The sequence below is a fragment of the Trachurus trachurus genome, assembly GCF_905171665.1.
Source record: "Trachurus trachurus genome assembly, chromosome: 13".
NCBI lineage: Eukaryota > Metazoa > Chordata > Actinopteri > Carangiformes > Carangidae > Trachurus > Trachurus trachurus.
In genome coordinates this window covers 27790585-27812614 of record NC_139892.1, presented here as the reverse complement: position 1 = coordinate 27812614, position 22030 = coordinate 27790585, and the positions used below count along the sequence as shown (strand labels likewise).

Genomic DNA, 22030 nt, shown 5'->3' with positions numbered 1-22030 from the left:
GCTGACTTTGGGCGAGAGGCAGGGTACACCCTGGACAGGTCACCAGTCTGTCGCAGAGCTAACATATATAGCATATATATAACTGTATACAGCTCACCTCTGGTGCAGCTATAGGAAAAGCAGTACGCGGCGGCTCATAGTGGCCTACAATGATGGACTGAGGTTGCTGCTTCAGGTGCTCAGGTGGCACAGTGTTTTATGTGCCGCCTGGATGACTTGAGGAACAGCATTATTGGGTTTTTGACTAGCTCTAATAGGAGCTGCTATTCATCCAGGCTTAGAAAACACTGGTGGGATAGCCTGCTTATGAATTATGTCGAGAGTTGATAATTGATTCTCTCTGTGTGTGTCTGTCTCTTTCTCTCGCTCTCTCTTTCTTAAATCTGTTTTATCATGTTTGTTGTTGTTGATATGGACCACTTATTGTGTCTGCAATAAAGATTAATAATAATAAAATAATAATAATAGACAGACAACCATTCACACCTATGGACAATTTAGAGTCTTGTCTTTGGTCTGTGGGAGGAAGCTGGAGTACCCGGAGAGAACCCGGGGAGAACATGTACGGGGAGAACATGCAAACTCCAAACAGAAGGGCCCCAGCCGGCCAGCGAGTTCGAACCCAGAACCCTCTTGCTGTGAGGCGACACCACTGCTAACCACTTCACCACCATGCCACCTAAAAAATGCTAAATGTTGTGTAAAAATGCATGAATAAAATGAATAATGTTAAACTGTTTTTCTGTTATAAATCCATCTTGCGTCTTTAGTTCCTGAAATTATGACACACACACAGGCACATTTTATTGCACTGCGTTGATCAGAGCATCACTGAGTGTAACCTTGAATTTGTCCACTAGATAGAGCCAAACCATCAGCATATGTTAAAATAATGTGAAGCCCACATGTTTTAAGACACTGTGGTTGTGATGTGATGAAAGTACTGAACTTAATATTATATTTTATTGATTGATTTTCATTACCAACACAGTACAGGATGTCAAACGACCCTGACCAAGAGTTAGTGACAAATGAACAATTGGTGAGGCATTTCCTATAAGCATATTTATTATACAATTTATACTCATAAGTACTCATAAACCTAAATCTGACACATATTTAGAGAAAACCAGCAGAAAGTGACAAGGGGTTCTATAGTTTAAGAGAAAAAATATTTCACCTTCTGTTCAGAACTTTGTCAGGGTCCTAAATAAAACTTCAGACTTCCATCTCATTGATTTACATTTTTATATATTACTGCAACAACCACATAATGATCATATAATCAAATAATTTCCTCTATGTCACTTTGCATGTCATAGCTATGACTGGGTGCCATGGGCAGACATGCAATATCTTCAAAAACAGGAACATAGCTGCTAAAAGGTAGATGCATACTCAAAATATTCTCCCATCGCTCAAACAAACAGGAGGGAGTACTGTCATCCTTATGATGGCCTACAGCAGAGTGACAGTTGTGTTTGAATAATGTGCTCATGGGTAAAATGTCTTGTGTGAAGCTGTGTGCAGAGCGGCTTGAATGGTCTTGTCCATATTTCCTGGTGCTGATGACAGAAACCTGTCCACACTCAGACCAGGTGAATGTGCTGTCTGTTTCACTGTCAGATGAAACATCCATCATCATGGCGGACTTGACAGGACCAGACTTCAGGGATGCTACATGGGACATTGTTTGCTCCAGAGGATCATTTAGTCTACTGATTTCTTCAAATGTGAGGCATTGCACAGGTTCCATAAGCTCCGGTTGTGCGATCTTCTTAGTGTAACAAGGCAATGAATTCTGTGGCTGCTTTGCATCAATCATAGTCAACAGCTGCTTTTTTAGGGAGGCCATATTTTGACATTTTATTGGACCCTCTGCCTCCTCTCCACTGGAGCGTTCCTTCTTAAATCCTGTGAACAGCATCTTCAAATCTCCCCACCGCATGGGATCAGTTTTCACACACTTTGTGCTGTACAAATGCTTGTGCCAGCTGAGCTCGAGGGAGGCAGTGTCTGAGTGAAATGCACTGGAGACGCTGTTGATTTCATAATACTCCAGCTCGCTGTTGGGTTCCGGCTGAACACTTGACAGACTGGCGTCACAGTAAAACTCCACACTTGACCTCTGCTGATCAGCAGTCATTGGCTCATGTTTCTCTCTTTCCACAGATGCAGCATCTGTGAGCGCTCTGTTGTCATCAAAACAAAAAGTTACATTGTCTGTCCCTTGCTCTGTCTTCCCTGGCAAACTGTCAGTCTGGCACTTTGCATTCTGTTGCCTCACTTTGTAAAGAGCAACAAACATCACTATAAAAACCAGTATGGAAATTAGAGGAAGAATCACAGCTATCAGCCACAGAGGCGCGCTGGCCTGCGCCTCAGAGCACGGATCCTGGCTCTCGGTTGTAGAGATGCAAATATCACAGGAATAGTCAGAAATGTTGTGTAAACAGATGCAGGAGCTGTTCTGCACAGCTGGATCACACCTCCACCGGCTCTGACACTGTCCAGAGAGACAGTCCCCCTTGACAGTCTCCTCATCAGAGCAGGGTGAGGGCAGGCAGACACCTGAAGAGATGCAGCTGGGCTTGACAAGAGTCCCACTCGGCCAGATGTCCATCGTCACACTATGTCCACCGACGGGCAGAGTGTACCCAGTCACATTTAAATACTGGATACATCCAGCGAAGCCTGTCGAAAACAACATGCACACATTCATCAGTATTCATAAAGTAGTAAAAATGCAAGGTGGTTAATAAATGGCTATATTTAGAGTCATGTGCTAAAACAATGAGGAGCTTCTTATAGATGTTGATTGAATATAGCACAAATTCAATGATCTAGTCCTTCTCCAAACAAAGAGGGAACCTAATGAAATCTTCTGCATGAAGTGAAATATGCTGTCATGTGAGACACTCAGCTAGTTATTAAAGGTGCGACAAGAAACCTTTTATCATTTTGCCTCTCTGAAACCTCTTGCCATGAATATTTACATCTAAAAAGCAACAACATAACAAAGGGCCCTGTGAGATGATGATTAACAGTGTTTTGCAGAAGTTATGTGTCAAAGATTTAATCAGTAGAACAATAATGTGTTGTTTTGGTCATTACAACATGGTTCTCTTCAACAGGAAATACTATATCCAATACAAATATGATGATATAGCAATAATTCCTGCAAATCTCACCTGACTCTTGGATTTTAGAGTCTCCTGTCAGAGCTGCACCAAGAATAATCTTTTCCACACTAACGGGAGTGAGATCCATTATTGGGTCAGTTATGTTCAAGACTGGTTTTCCATCCAGAGTGAGAAAAGCGATCTGTCCATTGCTGAACAAGGACAGGAGATGCCAGACTCCATCAGCCACTGGAGAGTCCACAGTGAACTCTGACAGGTGTCCTGATTGTGTGTCTTTGGACAGGTACACAGGTTTTCTGTCTTTAATCTTAATGACAAAAAAAACAAACAAACAACTGCTTTACATCACAATATAAATACAAGATGAGTAGATATCTAAATAAGAGGCATACCTTCAGCATGATATATCCTGTCTGTCCAGTAACAAACAATAATGCCCCATTGCCTTTGGTCTTGAACTTGATATTCATCACTGTTTGTTTATTTTCATCTCCATTTTCATCCAGCAAACCTTTGAGCAGGTAGTCTCTTTTGAATCTCTCCTTGATTACATATTCAATGTAGTCATTCCCATTAAATCTCAACACAGCTTCCTCTGAGGTTTCTGTTCATAGAAGAGAAAGTCATAAGTTCTATGAGACACATGTACACAGTAGTGAAGGCTGTTCGGATTCTCATCCATAGTGCAATACCATCAGGTAAACCTCCGATCAGTGCCTAATCACTACAGCGACCCCCAGCATATACAGTATAGCACATTCACAAATAGCTATTTTTTTTTAGCACCAAGAAGAACACTGAGGCCTATAGATCCTTCAAAGAGCCCTGATCTGAGGATCAGTCTGAGATCACAGAAGGCACAGAGACAGCCAAAATCCACAGCGGGACTGTTCTCCATGACAGTTGCAACAGTCTACCTCATTAAGCGGCGACTTTTTAAAACTGTACTGCAACTGCAACTGTTAATGAGGACTGATGCCAATTTAAAACCAAATCGTGGTCACATATTCCAATTGCTGTAAATACAACTGACAAATAAAAAACAATCATACCATTATATTTGAAAGGATCCTCACTCTAAAGCATTTTTCACAAGTGGGTAAAGCTTATGATTTATTGAGGTGAAAGAGATTAAAGCTCTTTTCTTACCTTTGGCACAGGTGCGTCCAATAAAAGGGCTCCTGCACTCACAAAGATAGTCAAACCAGAGGTCATGGCACACACCACCGTTCTTACATGGGTGGCTGTGACATGGTGACACTGTGGCTCGGGGACACCTGTATGAAAAATACACATGATACATATTTTGTTAAAATCTATGCATATAAAACAGCAGGAATATAATTTCTATGTTCAGGGCACGGCATTCTCAATAATATGCACTGAGCTGTTTGTATATCTAGAAAATGTTTATGGTTAAAGTTTAAGAAGCTTACCTATGAAGAATGTTATATGCTGCGAGAGCTATTGCTGGTCTCAGCTGGATGCCATTGACATGAATGTTTCGAATACATCCAACAAAGTTGTGGGTTTTTATGTGATCAGGATGCAGTAGAATAAAGTCAATGGTCCTCAGTCCTCCAAATGTCATATTATTGTTGCCAACATCTAGTGTTCTGAGTGTGTGAGAGAGATCATTGATAAATATTCAACACAGCCTATACAGTAAGCAGAAATTGGGAATTCTGGAGAAGTATAGTAACAATGTTTCACTGTTACCTCTCTGGGCCACTGCCATCACTCTGTGAAAAACAAAAGTCATTGTTCTCGACATCTGTGCAGTTATCCACATGTAGAGAACCAATCTGTTAAATATGAATAGTGTTACATCAGTCTTTAGATTCAATCTCTAGTGTCCAACTTTAAAACACAATTTTGTTGTGTGTGCGCTGAACTCACATTGCCAATCCTCCGGGCGGTGACACTGTGAAAATATCCATCTGCCACCTGCTTGTTTGTCTGCATCCTAACAGGTCCCGAGCCCAGGTCGTAAGAGAAATGTATGGCCCCATCCAGTATCTCAAGTGCCAGGAACTCCCTACTGAACGATCCTCCGGGGTTGTAAAGAAGCAAGGAATTTCTCTGCACTGTTGCAAACTCTAGAGAGATTAAATTAGTCCTGCGGTCTAATGGGGGAAACTCCATGAAGGACAACTCCTCAAAGCCATAACTGTGCTCCTCACAGTGGACTCCACTAACCCCTGAAATAATGACAAAACCGTTAGTATGGATTGGGTTCATATAAAAGTTGTTTTCAGTTATAGCTTGTGAGAGTGTATTTCATAGTACAACATAATACACACTCTCTATAGGAAAGTTACAATCAAGCTGTGAAATGGCAAATTGTCACTTTGGCTTTTGTATGGGCTCATGCGTTATTAATCAATGAACCTCACAGGGTGATTAGGATTTTTTTAAAGCAGTGACAGGATAATTGTTTCTCTGTTAGCTAATTAAGCTGTGTAAAGATAACTGTCGGCTTGCTGATTGGTGTATCTTCTCAGCTAAACTGACCACGGAAGCAAATCACTTAATACCACAAAAATGTAAAACTTTTTTAAGGATTATTCTTACCAAAGGGACAAAGACAGTAGAATCCAGTCTGTGATTTAATGCAGCTCCCCTGGACACAAGGTGTTGATCTACAGTGGTCTATGAACTGCTCACAGATTTCTCCTGGAAAAAACAAAATTCAAGCTTAGGGAGGTTCTTGTCTCTATTTGTGCAAAATATTTAAACTTTTTTTTTTTTAATAGCAAAGTTTACCTTCAAATCCAGGCACACAGTGACAGTAATATCCACCCTGTGTAGGAAGACATGTTCCTCCGTTTTGGCACTTTACCTTCAGGCATTCATCTACATCAGTTGAGCAGATAGAGCCAGAAAAGCTGCTTTGACAATAACAGTAGAAGCTTCCTGCAGTATTCATACACGTGCCGTTATTCAAACAGGGATTGACCTCACATTCATCAATGTCCTCTTCACATAGATTCCCGGTGAAGCCAGCTGGACAGCTACAATTGAAAACTTCTGTCTGCGGTGACACAAAGACGACAAGCAGGCTTTCCAGGACAGAAACATCCTGGCTAATGTAAATGTTTTTGTTGCACACTGCCCCGTTCTGACAAGGATTGGTGAGACATGGATCACTGGTGATGTGAGATATTGTCACGTTGCTCTGAGACTCCAGTAATTTCTTATGCCCAGCAGAAATACCACTGGCAACCTCTCTGCTCACATATTCACCGTTGTAATTTTTGACTGCAGCCAACAGAAGGATTTCACTGCCAATATGTTTGATTCCAAATACATGAGTCTTAGAGGCCTGTAGGTTAAACAAACTATCGAGGGCTTTAACAAACCTCATATACTTATTTGACAAGAATTCGTCCATTGAGGATGATGATACATAGAATAGTATACAACTATCTATAGAAGCATTTGTAAATCCTTTGTAGTTCACATAGATGCTGTTGTTGACTGGAAAGTGAAGCTGGTCCATAGCTTCAATAGTGACATTAAATGTAGCTTCACCTTGAAAAGAGGACGACCACAGCTCACATGTGCCATTAGGTATCGTGAACATGTTCAGTGGCCCGCTTTTGATACCACAAATGAATGAATCAGATTCATCCTGATCCTCAGGATGGACATTGCCGATCATGCCTCCTTGGAAAAAGCTGCCAAAATATTTGACTTCAATAAAGATATTCCTTGGCAGTGAAGGGTTATCATTTTCATCCACAACACGGATGTGAAACGTAGTCGTTGATGACAGTGCAGGAGTCCCTGCATCGCTAACAGCTAACAGAACTTGATATGAAGAGATTTGCTCCCGATCAGTCGGTCTTGTTGTAAATAAAATTCCATCAGGAGTCAGGTAAAAAGCATTGTCTGCAGAAGGACTGACGAGCCAGTAGGTAAAAGGTCCCTGGTTGGATGGTAAGTCAGAGTCAGATGCATTTAATCTGGCTACTATGGTGCCCTGAGGTTGGTTTTCCTTAACCTGGGCCTCAGTTAAAGTGAGTTTGGGAGCGTTGTCATTAATGTCACCAATTGTCACAATGACATTAGTAGTCCCAGTGGCTGGTGGAGAGCCATTATCAGTGGCTGTAACAGTCAGATTATAAACTGCCCACAGTTCTCTGTCCAGTGGAGAATTAACTGATATAATACCACTGGATGGATCAATGATAAAAGAGAAGTTTGTGTTGCCATCTTCAATTCTTAAAAATAATAGATTCCAGTCCAAAATAGAGTCGTGATCCAGAGCGCTCACAGTTATCGCAGTTGTTCCAATTGGACTGTCCTCTGTTACATTGGCCAAATAAAATGCTGAGGTAAACATGGGTGCATCATTTGTGTCAATCACACTGATGTGGACTAAAGTTTCATCTACATCCACGCCAGTAATGACACCAGAGTTCTTTGCCAGAACTTTTAAAGCTATGTGACTATTTCCTTGTTTCCTCAAACTGCCAGTTGTGTAGATTTCACCAGAACTCTTGTTGACTTTGAATCCCATATATTTATTTTGGCCAAACATCAGGTAAAACACCTGACCTTCAGAACCTTGGTCATGATCTGTAGCTGTAACTTCTCCAATGACAGTTCCAACAGGCACATTCTTATAGACAGAAAAGTTGAACTCTCTTTTCTTGAATGTAGGTGTGAACTCATTGATGTCTGAGATTTGGATGACAACATGAGCCAAAGTAAATAAATTATAACTGCCAGTGTTTGAAGCTTTGATGGTTACATCAAAGATTTGTTCTCGCTCATAATCAAACACATCCAAAGTGGTGATTGAGCCATTTTTTGAGTCAATAGCAACTTTATCCATATGACCAGCAATAATAGAGTAGGATATTTGTGCATTTGCACCTGAATCAGCATCAGTGGCGCTCATGTAAATTACATTTGTTCCAACTTCAGAGTTTTCAGGGACTGAAATGAAATATTCTGATGATGAAAAGACTGGAGGATTGTCATTCACATCCACAACCACCACTGTAACATTTAAAATGCCTGTTCTAGAGACCCAGCCACCATCAGTTGCTTCGATTTGAAGCTGATGAATAACTTTGTCTTCAAAGTCAAGCTCTCTGATTAGTGTTAGCAGCCCTGAGAATTCTCCTACAGAGAATGGTAAATATTGATTTTCTGGGGTAATGCAGTACATGATGGCACCATTGGGACCATAATCCCTATCTTCTGCTTGAACTCTCCCAATTACTGATCCTACCGGCAGGTCCTCAGGGACAGAGAAAGTGAAATGTGGCTCTCTAAAGCTTGGCGAAAATTGATTCCTCCCAGTAATTTCAAGAGTGATTTCACTCTGTGATGATAAAGACGGGTTACCCTGATCTTTTGCTACAACTATTAAAGTGAGAAAGAAATTCACCTTCTCTGGTAAAGTTTGCTCTAACTTTACTTTGCCAGTGTTAGCTTGGATCCAAAAGAAATCAGATGCATTGCCTCCACTTAAAACATATTCAATATCATCACTGCTATTACTCACATCCAGGTCTATAGCTGTAAACTGGACCACCTCAGTTCCCACAGGCATGTGATATGGGATTGCAATCAGAGGTTGTGGTAAAGGTAGAAATATTGGTGCATAGTGATTATATGGCTCTAACCTCACAGTGACAGTGGTGTTACTGTACAGGGGAACGCTTCCACAGTCAAAAGCAATGACTGTAAATTGGTAGATTTCAAAATCAGAATCATTCAGCGTCAGTGGCTGCTTTGTATAGATTTTACCAAAGGTAGCGTTCACCCAAAACTCCTCATTTGGAGGTTCAATATCGTATAAAATCTCACTGTTTTCCCCAACATCTGCATCTGTAGCAAGAACCTGCATAACAAACACTTCTTTCTCTTTAGTTTCAGGAAGGACAGCACTGTAAAAATGATCAGTAAATACTGGTCTGTTATCATTAACATCTGTAATGACTATAGTGACATCTGTGTTTATGCTCCATGCTGAATCATTTGCATTTACTTTCAGGATATAATGCTCCTGCATCTCCCTGTCCAGAGGTCTTTCAACTGTGATGTGGCCAGTGGTAAAATCAATGTTGAATGGCAGATCATCACTTTGGTCAAGAAAGGAGTAACTTATAACTGCATTGGGGCCAGTATCATCATCAGTTGTGGTGACTTGTATTACTGTGTATCCAGTAGGGGCATCCTCAGGTACCTCTGTGAGAAAAATCTGAGTAAAACGAGGTACATTGTCATTTCTGTCTAAAACAATGACAATAACAATTGCTCTGTCTTTATGAAGGCGATTGTCTCGCTCCACAGCTTCAACGATCAATGTGAATTTAGGGATATTTTCTCTGTCTAAACTTGCAGTAGTGCTCAATAAACCATTTTCAGGGTCAATTGTAAAGAGATGGTCAGTGTTTCCTTCTGTTATATTATACTGCACAGTGCTGTAATGGCCAGAGTCGCCATCAATGGCAAGAACATCACAAACCCAGGTTGGTTGGGAATTCTCAAAAACCTCACACCTGTACTCAGCTTGAGTGAACTGTGGGAAGTTATCGTTAACATCACTGATGTTTATGTGAATTTCTACAAATGATGAGAAAGGAGGCGAGCCGGAGTCTCTGCCTTCTACTAACAAAGTAAACTCCTTTTTGTTTTCATAATCCAGAGGGTTCTCCACAGTCAGTGCTCCACTTAATTGCTCCACATGAAACATGTCATCAAAGTTTCCAGAAGCAAGATAAAAAGAGACGGGTTCAGCTCTGACACTCGCAGCAGAGATGACAGTCACTATTGTTCCCACTGGCTTGTCCTCAGAGAGGGAATAGCTTAGAACATCCACATCCATCTCTGGAAAGTCAGAGATGTTCAGAAACCTAATGCTCATGGTGGTGGTGTCAAAGTTAGGATTTTCTCCAGCATCCTCCACACGTATGTTGACAATGATATCATGTGTTTTCTGGAAAGCACTTGAGGTGAACACAGTGCCACTCTGTGGATTGATGAAAAATATATCTGAATTGGGTCCATACAATGAATAATGAAGTTCTGCATTCATCTCACTGTCTTCATCTGTTGCTCTAACTGCACAAACAACTGAACCTGCAGGGGAAACCACATAAAACATGTCATCTCAGTCTTGTGAAGACAATGTTACGCAGCATGAAATGTTGTAGTAACTGCCAAGTGAATAATACGAATAAGAAAAATAATTACTTTATTAATCCCCAAAGGGAAATTCATTAAGGTGAAGGGAAAATCTCTCACCTGGAGCCATTTCAGTGGGCACATTAGCCACATAGGGGCTGTTTGTAAACTGAGGCCTGTTATCATTAATATCTCCAATGAGCACAGTGACAAGCACCGAGCTTGACAGAGGTTGAGTAGGATGCTTATCTCTGCCAATCACCGTCAACGTGTAGATGGCTACAGTCTCCCTGTCCAGGACATCAGTTGTAAACAGCTCTCCAGATGTTTCCTCAATGGCAAAAGGTATATTTAAGTTCTCCATGAAATACCTGAAGCAAAAACGCCATACAATCACAGATGAACACATGTACAATATAAGGCTTCTGTCCAAGAAATACCTGGCATGAAATTAAATTAAATCAAAGACCAGATCCAAAAAGGTTGAACTTCAACAGTGAGATCATAATTCCCCAAAGCACGTGTCAAATATAGATCAATATGAAGTATTAGTATTGGTATTTTTCTTTTACCTTACTTCCCCACTGACACCTTCATCAATGTCAGATGCTGTTATCATGGCAAACACAGTGCCAGTGGGACTATCCTCAGATAATATGGTGTTGTAGTGTTCCTCAGTAAACTGTGGATGATTGTCATTGATGTCATCCACGATGACATGTAGACTTAGAGTACCTGTTAAAGGTGGCAATCCTTCAAATGACAAAGTGACATTCATTGTGAAACAATTTTAGGTGAGTGATGTAATATGATCCAATAATATTTGTGGGATATGAACATACTTAATTAAGTGTCCTTCACCTGAATCAACAGCAATAATGGTGACAATATATAGTGATCCCTTCTCTCTGTCCAGGCTGTGTGAAATCTGAAAAGTGCCATTGGGAGTGATGGAGAATAAACCATCACTATCTCCATACTGAATGAAATAAGTGAGTTGGCTGTTGAGCCCTAAATCGTAATCCAAAGCTGAGAGCTGTCAAAAACAAACAAACAAACAAAAAAACCCATAAATGACCTAGTTATTAATATCAAAACATTCCCTAATCATCAATCACTGAACTATTCAGTAAGTGAGACTCAATAGCACCTGATGTGTTAGCAGAGAAGAATCCTCCTCATCCTCCATGACATGTATGATCAGTGTTTCCGGAGAAAACTGGGGCGCAGCGTCATTGATATCCAACACTGTGATGCTGATCGCAGCTGTAGCAGATCTTGCTATGTTCCCTTGATCTACTGCTGTTATGATTAAGGTGTAGTTTGAGTCCCTCTCTCTGTCCAGTTTATCCATTACTGTGAAGACACCTCGGACAATGTCCACCACAAACGGGCTCGCCTGGGTCAGTAAGTACCGCACTTGTCCATTTGGTCCGATGTCTTGATCGTGAGCCTGGAGCAGGAACAAGCTGCTTCCTCTGGGGATGTCTTCTCTTACTGTCAGATAGTAAGTGCTTTGTGAGAACTCAGGGTCGTGGTCATTTACATCTTCAACATGCACTGTGAGATTCATAGTGGTCGCCATCCTGGGTGAGCCTCTGTCAGTGGCTGTGATAGTAATAATCAGAGCATCTACCTGCTCTCTATCTAATGGCTGCTCTAGATATAATATTCCACTTCTGTTATCGATTCTGAATGTTCCATCAGAAGTGCTGTTTAAATAATAAAACACTTCTCCATTGGATCCAATGTCTTTATCCTCAGCATGTACAGTCCCCACAGCTGAATAAAGTACGGTGTCCTCTGGTATACTGACACTTTTGGCTGACACAAACAATGGAGCATTGTCATTGACATCAGTTAGCACCACGATAACATGTGCTGTGCTGGTGAGCTGCAAAGATACAGGCTGGACACAGTCATTAGCTGTGACAGTAAGGAGGTAGGAGGAATGTCTTTCTCTGTCTAACTCTTTGTTCAGGCATAAACTGCCAACTGAGTTTATGAAGAACACTGTCTTTTCATCTCCATCCAACACGTTCAGTTTCAGCTCTCCATTATCATCTGGCAGAGAGGAAAGACATGATTACAAAAGATGGAATGGCCTTCTCATAATGTTTTTTATTATTTTGTGCATTATACATACTATATAGTGCACTTTACACTAGCTCATATTGAGTGTTGCTGTGATTTAGCATTCATTAGCAAAATAGGTCAATTATATGTTGATGGCATCCAAATAGGCATATGCTTAAGCTTTACACTACTAATGACATTTTCACAAATTAATCAAATACATAAATAGACACAGCAATAAACAAGACTTGTGCCTCAGTTTGACTTGCCAAATGTTATGCGAAGTGAATGAATATTATCTCCGGCTTCTTATATTTGTAATTTAAAGGGACAAGCTGTACATGCAGAAGGAAATTGCCATGAACTGGTCAATTCAATTACTGTAATGGGGTCTAACATTTTTCATCCATCTAAATTTTATTGCTACAATAAACTGAAAGATGATCGTGAGAATTATAGTATGTATAAGGTTTGAAGAAAAATTCTATGACATGTGCCTATAGCTTCCTATTAACTTTATGTGAACTGTGAAATGTGGATTTGACCCCCATTAATTACATAGAGCCATAAATCCCTCTCTGGAGGAGCAGGTTGGAATTTAAAAAAAAAAAAAAATATATATATATATATATATATATATATATATATATATATATATATATATATATATATATATATATATATATATATATATATAGGACAGGCCATATATTTGTAGTACAAGAGCATGTTAGTAAAAAAAAAAAAGTATGAAGAGATATCACTATGTTGAAAATGATCGATTTATCCAGAAACGTCTGGTTTGGTCAACAGTGCCTCCAAAGCAGTACCTTAGGTCAAGGCTTGTTCTTTGGTCATGACCATGAGAGGGAGTGCATCCCAAACTTGCATGTGTTTAGTAGGGGAGAAAATGCAAATGACCAATGAAAAACCTGCAAACTAAATAGCCTTGTGTCCCACAACCTTTCCCATTGCACTTACCATCATCCTTATCTGACACATTCAAGGACAGGAAGCAAGTGCCAACCTGCGTGTCTTCCAGCAATGACGCAGAAAAGGTATCCTGACTGAAAACAGGGGGGTTGTCATTCACATTCAGCACATTGAAATACACCCTGATACTGGATACCAGCAAATCCCCCTGTTGCACCGCCACTGTGAGAATGTAGAATCTTTGTTCTTCGAAATCCAGGCTGCGGGATAATAGGAACTCCCCTGAGAGGGGGTTGAGGAGGAACAGGTTCTCTCCATCATCCTCTGTCACTGAGTATGTGATAGGCGTGTGACTCTTAAACGCTGTTTCCACTTTTCCCACAACTGTTCCTGACAACACATTGGATAATGAATAATTACAGAGTGACAAGAAAACATTTTGTAACACTGATCGACACTGAAAGACCTTTGGCATCCTACAATTAGGAATGACTGGCACCGATCTTGAATCACAAGTCAAATAAATAATATTTAAAAAACTATCATGTATTACGCAAATTAACTCTTGTCAGAAAACACCATGCATTTGTGCCTAATTTACATGAAGAAGGCCTCACTGCACAGATGACTAACCTGGTGCTGTGTCTTCTTTCACTTCAAATGAATAAACAATTTTGGAGGAAGCCATCTGTCTTCGCCATCTGTTTTGAGAGTGTAAGCTGACTGTGCCATGCTTGGGCACAGCATCAACAGATGCATGATACCAGGAGGGAAGTGTATTCTGCCTTAAGACAGTATCTGCAAACTGTCTCACACTGCTCACATTCACTGTGTTTCCAGATGAGGGTTCATGAGAGGATGCAGTGTTAAACACCTGCAATGAAACACAGAAAACACAAAGAAACGACTCTCAGTTTCATATAAGAATGAAATATACACAAACAGGCCTCTACATCTAAATGCACTGTAACCTGTGTGTCATAAAATCAGACATAGATTGATTGATCCTATCATGAATTATAATTCACTCTCTGCTGCAACACATGAACCAACGCCCGACTTACCAAAAAATGAAACATAAAAATTGTATATTTCCTCCTATGTCCAATGAAGTCCATTATAAAGTTTCCAAATTCCAAATTCCAAAGTATTTTGGTGATTACTTCACAACCATAAGAGAATCAGATCCCCAGCAAAGCAAAACAGAGACAGCATAAAAAAGTGAAGTCCTGGAAACTGCACAGCATTACCTCCACACAACAGCAACAAATGGAAAACTATAAAAGCTGTATCCATAGTGATTACTGGACCTCCTCAGCTTGTAATCCTGACTGGCACGCCTCTTTGACATCACTCCATGCAAATCCTGCAGCAGAAAAAAGAAAGTTCTTCTCTCCAAAATGCAGCACATGAAAGTCTGTTGTTGTTGTTGCTATATGGATTCAAAAAGAAAACACAACCCCCAAGTTCTATAAATTAATTATTCCACATGTCCATGCTCTCTTAAGAAAAAGAGCCCAATTTATAGGATAAAAAAAAAGAAGCAATGATAATACATCCTGCTATGCTTTGTTGAATCAGTCTGCTTTATATTCTCTCCGTGGATTTTGCTATTGAGGTTCCCCAATGTAGAGATGAAATGGACTCTCTGAACAGTTGCCTGCAGTAAGGTAGCCTAGGGGGAGCCTTTCTTGCTGGATGTCAGACGGGGGATTCATTCAGAGACTGTGAAGCATTCATTCAATGAGTGAAAGGAGAAAAAAAGGAAAAAAACTGCAGCTTTGAATCACAGTCCTCAGAAGAGGGCTGACATGTCACTGTAGCACATAATGTTAAAATCAAATTTACATGAACAGATTAGTGTAATAGTAGTGGGCTACATACCTAGCATTGTAAAAAATAATCTAATTTAAGTATTGAAAATGAAATGATTACTTGTGGTTAGATGCATGGTTTAGTGAAAAAAAGTTTTTACTTGTAAAGGGCTTGTGTTTGTGTGAGAACTACTGAAAGGAGACCATTGTGACTTCATTCATATTTGCAAACTCTTTTGAGAAGCAGGACAGTCCTTTGTGTGGCAAATGGCTACACTGCTGAGAACAGTCTGATAAATAGACATGTGAACCCCCTTTTAAGTGATTGCGAGGCCACCGTGACTGCAAGGCTGTCTCCAATTACAGGCTAAGGGAAATCTATTGCAGCGAAAGATCACAAAGGCTTTCAGCCTCGACTCACTGGGGAAGTGGACACACAAAACACAAAAGGACTTTTCTCAGGACTCTTTGGTAAAACTAAAATAAATGCCCAACACTTCATTTTGGATGTGGTCACTATAACTCTACCAGCAGTTGGGATTGATCTTTTTGTCAACAAGCAGTATGTCTGACATGGGCTGTTGCTTTTTGCTTTGTTAGTAAGTGTCACTGGAATGGACACAACATGGATCCTTTCAGTAATGTAAAACTGTGATTTTGTGTGTTTCCATCAGTTATAGAAACAGGCAGGTTTCCTGACCCGTGTGGAGAGTCACCTCCATGTTTTATTTTGCATAACATTTTAACTGAAGAGCTATTCTTTCAAAATAAAATTACTTTCTTTTAATATATGATGAACTCTTTTAGATTATGCTTTAAATGGAAACCTGAGTGTGGCTGACAGAGCTCAGGGCAAAGTTCTTCTTTCACAATCAAATGTTTGAAAAGTTATGTACATCCCCACTGCAACAGTATATTATTTTTTTATTTGGTGCCTTGTATGTGGACTTGTGTAATAAATGATTCAGTTTAAACTTTAAACTGCTTTCACTTTTAGAGCTGTCTTCATAATGGCGCCACCTTCTGGATTACACAAACTACAGTAGGCTACAGTGATTAACCACAATACCATAATAGACTCTCTTTACAAAAAAGCCCTAAAGACTCTGGACAAAAAACCTTTTTCGTGTCACATCTGCAATGTCCTTAAAAAGTACAATTTTCTAAGTTTTCACAGTTTTAAAACGTATAGAATGGCCTGCTCTGTGTATAAATGCTTTCATGGTTTGGCTCCACCACCACTGAAAGAGTTCATCAAAAAAAGAACAGTGAGAGGCATGAGCACTAGGGCTTGCGAGAGAGGTGACTGCGAGATTCCCCACAGGTGCACCTCATTTGGGAGGAACGTGCTGTCTGTGGTGGGGGGAGACATTTGGAAGAGTCTTCCCTCCACTATAAGGGAATGTCCCACTTACTCCTCTTTTAAAGGGAATCTTAAGCAGTGGCTTAAGGACACACAAGAGTGCGACCATTAACTGGACCTGGGGCGATATGACATAATTGTTTACTTACTGTGCTGTCTGTATGTTGTTATGTCTTGCACATTAATGTTTGTCCTGTCCAAGTACCGTGTCTAACATTGTTTTTATTGTTTTGTCTTTCTTGTCTGTGTAGTACACTTTTATGTATTTTGCTATATGTATTGTATTTATTGTTTTGTTTTTATTCTTTGTGGTGTACTGCTGTATTTTATTTATTTATTAGGGACGTCGGACGCAAATTAGCCGCCTGGCTATAATCCGGCATATTTACAGCAGTATTTCTTTTAGTTATACTAATGTTCATTAATATGCACTGTCCCTATTCAAATAAATGCTATTATTATTACTGTTAATGTTTCTAGGGAATTTGGGGGAAAAACAAGAACCGTGGAAGCTTTGAAAAAGATGGGATACTAATTATTGCATACACACAGACACATTAACTTCCAAGTAAATGTGATAATCCTGCAGGGCAAATAATCATTAACTTTCCACATCATAGCCATTAATTTTTGGAATAAACTAAAACATATTCAACTTCAAATACATTATGTAATGTTGCCAATTTCTTGGTTTGCTGGTGAAATGTTGCCCTAAATCCAGACGAAAATATGGTTTATTGAGAATAACACACCACATACACTTACAATGCATCACTAAAAAAAAAAAAAGAACTAACACCAACTAGCCATTTCCAATTTAAAATAGCAACTCACTGGTTAATTTATAAGCAGAAGTGATTAAAAAGATGTCATGTTAACTCGCTCAGACACAGGTTTTTAAATGAAAAAGCCTCAAAGCCCAAGGTGTCTGCATTATTCATGTGTGTTCTTGATAAATACATGTGCTCCATGTTGAGATGTTTAGACAACTACTATTAAAAAGGAAAAAACAAAACAAAAACTAATCAAATTTCTTAAAAAAAATGACCTTTATTGAAGACATTCTTGAATGTCGACAGCTGCATTTGATATTAGAGTGGTATTCAAAGAACAATAAAAAGACATTGGGACAGCACATAAAAAAATATTTTTCAAAATAAAGAAAAATACACTACCAACTCAGAAATCTCATTTTTGAGTTGTAACACCTATAGACTAGTTACTTTCATACTGATTTGTAGTCCTCCTAAATTGTTACAGAATATGGCAGGGATAAAGAGCTACCACTAGAAAATCTCAACTTAAGATATGTAGTGTTAAACTTTACAAAAAAAGGAGCATAACACTGTACATCTTAAAAACATTAAATATACACATGTTCTTGTTCAATTTGACTTCTGTTTCAAGATGGTGAATTGAGTATATTAGGGTTATATGGCATAAACAAAACTTCAGGTCCCATTTCGATGCACTCTACTCGTCATCATCGTCCTCATCTTCGTCATCGTCATCTTCTCCTTCCTCTTCCTCGTCTTCATCATCGTCATCATCTGCTGCTGCAGCTGTATCCACTTTGCCCTTTGTGCGGTAAGCAACAATATCCTTTGGAAAGCAAGTCAAATGTGTTTTTACTACTCAGAGAGAGTTGTGCTTTTTGCATGCTTCAAAACAAAGAAGACCGACTCACTCAACAATAAGGACGAGTTCGTCAAATTAGCAAAAATAAGCCTAGCTGCAATTGCACGATTTCTACTGACCTTATCGTATTTCTCCTTCAACTTTGCAGCCTTCCTCTCATATGGATGCTTGTCCTCTGCAGTTAAGCCGTTCCACATCTCTCCCAACTTCTTTGCTGTGTCACCGATGGTGAGTCCGGGATGCTCACCTTTTACCTTGGGGCGAAAGTCTGCACAGAACAGGAAGAATGCAGACCTGTGGGGAGAAAGATATATCCATGTTTAAGCCATCATAATCGACTTAGTGAGAAAAAAAAGACATACTAGTGTGGAGCAAGTTGATTATGGTACATACGGTGGTCTCTTGGGGGCATTGGGGTCCTTGAATCGCTTCTTCTTCTGGCCCTTGGGGGGAATGTAATTCTTCATTTCCCTCTCATAGCGCACCTTGTCTAGTTTGGCCATATCTTCAAACTTGCCTTTCTCTTTAGGTGACATTGTCTTTGGGAAAACACAAAGCAGCTTTAAAAATCTAAATTGCATACACAACGAGAATGTAAATAATTGGACTCACAGACAGGAAGGGAAAAAAAATTAAATGCATGCTTTTTTTTTTTTTTTTTTTACCTTCCATCTCTCAGAGCATTTCTTGGAGAATTCTGCAAAGTTGACACTGGCATCAGGATGCTTCTTCTTGTGCTCCTCTCGGCATGTTTGCACAAAATAGGCATATGAGGACATTTTTCCCCTCGGCTTCTTTGGATCCTTCACCACCCTCGCCCTCTAAATAGAGAGAAAAAATAAATATGTTCCATGTGAATGTGTCCAAGTTCACTCATGCATAGAGGAGGAAATATCTACATATTCTGCTAATCAACTGTCGATATATCTTGCTTTGTCAGTCCCATCTATTGTTTAAATCTGGGGGGAGGGGGTGACAGATGATCCATTGTATGCAGAGGCACACATGATGCTTCTTTTAATACTAAAATCTACTACAAATTATTTTACTCGTGTTTTCCTTCCAGGATACATCTACACACACATAAATATGGGGCAAACCTGGTGAAAAAAGCCACTCGGCGTTATATGATTTAACAGGATCGCATTGATCTAACATTCAGCTAACCGGTTTGAGGTTTCAGATGCATATATTAGCATTAGCTCCCACCGCCTTTGATTGTTCACTAGCTGCTAGCCATTGTGGCTGCCTCTTGCTTTGTGTACCATTTGCTTTGAGCTAACTAGCCTAGCCAGCTGTAGCGGGCTGGTTTGCCACAGAGCTCATTTTCAGGAGACGATTATTAAAATGGCTGATTGCAGTGCTAACAAAGGCTCCTGGGCTGTTTCCAAACATCCTCCTCTCCCTCTAGCCTACTGGGCGGCCTCTACGTGGCCTATGATGCAGATTACTGGATTGAAAGTTTGACTGAAAGTAGCGAGGATCTCGGAGAAAGATGCTCTGCCTGCATCCCTGGACCCGGACTGCCACAGTACCAGTCAATGTGGAGTTGTTCACCTTCTAGCTAGCATTAGCTTTTATCATGAGCGGCACGGCCAGAGCCGCCTCCATTGCCGTGCTAACTAACAGGCTAATACGAGTTCGCCTGGGTTAGCTGCTCACACACCAGGCTTACCCAGGCGTAATGACCAGCCGGGTCGTTGGGAGAGTTATTTCGTGTTTTGGTTATTATCTGTGGCCACAGTTAATGTCAGTGTTGGGTAACTACGTAGTGAAGTTAGCAAGACTGTTACACACCAGTAGGGGCTTGTTCCTGTGTTAGCATCTCATCCAGCTCAGTCATGCAACTAAACACGTACAACACCGATGTATAATGCGCGAAACTCATCGCTGCACACAGTTTCATTCACAAACAGGTATACATTAGCTGCTTTGTTGATAAGTGAGTACTTGTGAAGCTTACCCCTACTGCGCTGTGTGAAGCCATGTGTCGCTGTGTCTCAAACAATGGGACGAAAAGCTCTGTTGATGCACGGTCTTCAGGCTCACGGGAGCTGTGTGTTTATCCCGAGCGTCGGGCTCCGGCTGTCGGACATTGGCTGCCGCCAACTCCTTGGAGCATCTTATTGGACAGAGCGTGTATCAGCCCCGCTGGTTGTACGGTTGGTTGTGCAAAACACGACTGGGGCGATGGCGCTAAAATTGAATAACAAACAGTCAGTGCTAGTGACAGTGAAAATGCACAGAATATGGAGTGAATATGGGACTTAAAACATGTGCAGACTTGTGTGGTGGAATAACTGCTCCTGTCCTTAGTCAAAGTAACAGCTGTGATGTGACCAGGTGCCTATTAAAATGTGAATTAGCCTATGTAACACTTAAGTTATGCTATGCTTCTTATTGTTATTTAACCTGTAGGCAGTGTGTGTTGTTCATGACAAAGGTGGAATTATTATTATTATTTATTTTTTTTCACTTTTTATTTGCACGGTTAAAATTCAGTTGAACCTAATTAGAATGACACCTTTATTTTGTGCCTTGTTTGTAATAGCCTATTGTTAGTAATATGACGGCAATAACATAATGGAAATTATAACTGTGGAAATAGTTAATGAGAAATCAAAAAATGTAGCCTACTTGAGCTGTGTCTATAGCACCAGGAACCAGTGTAGAGTCATTTACTGACAGTACAGTACTGACAGTACAACTAAACATGTAGGCTACATATGTGTCTGTGCGTGTAGGCCTACATGTGTGAAAATGTGTCTGTTTGTATGGGTTTATATACAGACAGATGGTGTTTATGTATTTATATGTATGTGTGCATGTGATGGCAAATTTATGTGTGTGTATACTGCATGTAGCCTAGCATGTCAATGTTTCATACCTAGAAATTTACTAGGATGATGAGTAGATCGCTGGGCTGCAGCCATTAGGCTACTTCAACTTATTTTATGCTACTTTTGTTGTAGATGTTGTTTGTTGATGTTTTTCTTCTTCTACTTTCATTTCTTCTTTGCTTGGATACATATTATCTAATTTGTGAATGAATTTCTTGTAACAAGGGGTAGACAATATAAGTTCACTTCTTTCTGCCCCCTTTCATTCAAGAGTTACAGTATTGTCATTTTTTTTAATGAGTTTTATGTTTGTTTTTATGCTCAATAAATGAATGAAATAAATAAACTAAACTAAACTAATAAAGGAGGGGAGAGTGGATGTGCTTACTTACACGTAATGTTTGGTAATTAAATAGCCTATAAAACAATAAGTTATCATGTAAGGTAATTAGCTTTAGTCTGCACAGTAACTTCAACGTCAAATAAGGTGTAAAAAGTGGAGAATTGTACTTAAGTAGCCAAAGGTCAATGAATAAATGACCTTGGTTACTTTCCCTACAAACAAACCCCTGCTGAGCATTTCACAGAGGCTTTTCAATTGTTGTGGGTTTGCATTACAACATCCTGCTGGGATCATTTTTATCTGGAGCCTGTATTAACGGCAAGTTATTTGATTTGCACATTATTTTTTTCACATTTCCTTTACATTTTGGTTTACTGTAATATGCTAGATTTATCCCATTATGTTGTGCAAAATTATTTTAAAGTATGTATTTACTTGGAATAATTCCAATGTCTATTTATTTGACTGCTGCAAAGTCACTTTTTCACTTATAGCTTTGTAAATAGCTATTAATGCAGAAAATGTCACATTAAGTTCCCCATTTTATGCTCCATTCACATCACAGTATTTTTGTTTCGTATCTAGAGTTTTGTGGTTTTGATTTTGTCCTTTCACTTTCAAAAACTCTGCCCTCCTGATTTTTTGTTTGTTTCTCTGAATACTTTCATCTTAATAGCAATAAGTCAGTAATTCAAATTAAAATGAATGTTATTGTTAACAAAAAAAAAAAGACT

General features: G+C 39.7%; 1 protein-coding gene across 1 annotated transcript; it reads right to left on the bottom strand.

Annotated features, from left to right (window-relative positions):
* Positions 1-17191: 17191 nt before the first annotated feature.
* Positions 17192-20265, bottom strand: LOC310995558 (high mobility group-T protein-like). The gene is made up of 5 exons (XM_083984648.1): positions 20077-20265; positions 18779-18934; positions 18507-18652; positions 18233-18407; positions 17192-18077 (listed from the first exon to the last, which is right to left on the bottom strand). Exons 1-5 carry the CDS (start codon positions 20098-20100, stop codon positions 17949-17951), a joined length of 630 nt encoding a protein of 209 aa, XP_083840774.1. The 5' UTR covers positions 20101-20265; the 3' UTR covers positions 17192-17948.
* Between the last annotated feature and the right edge of the window lie 1765 nt (positions 20266-22030).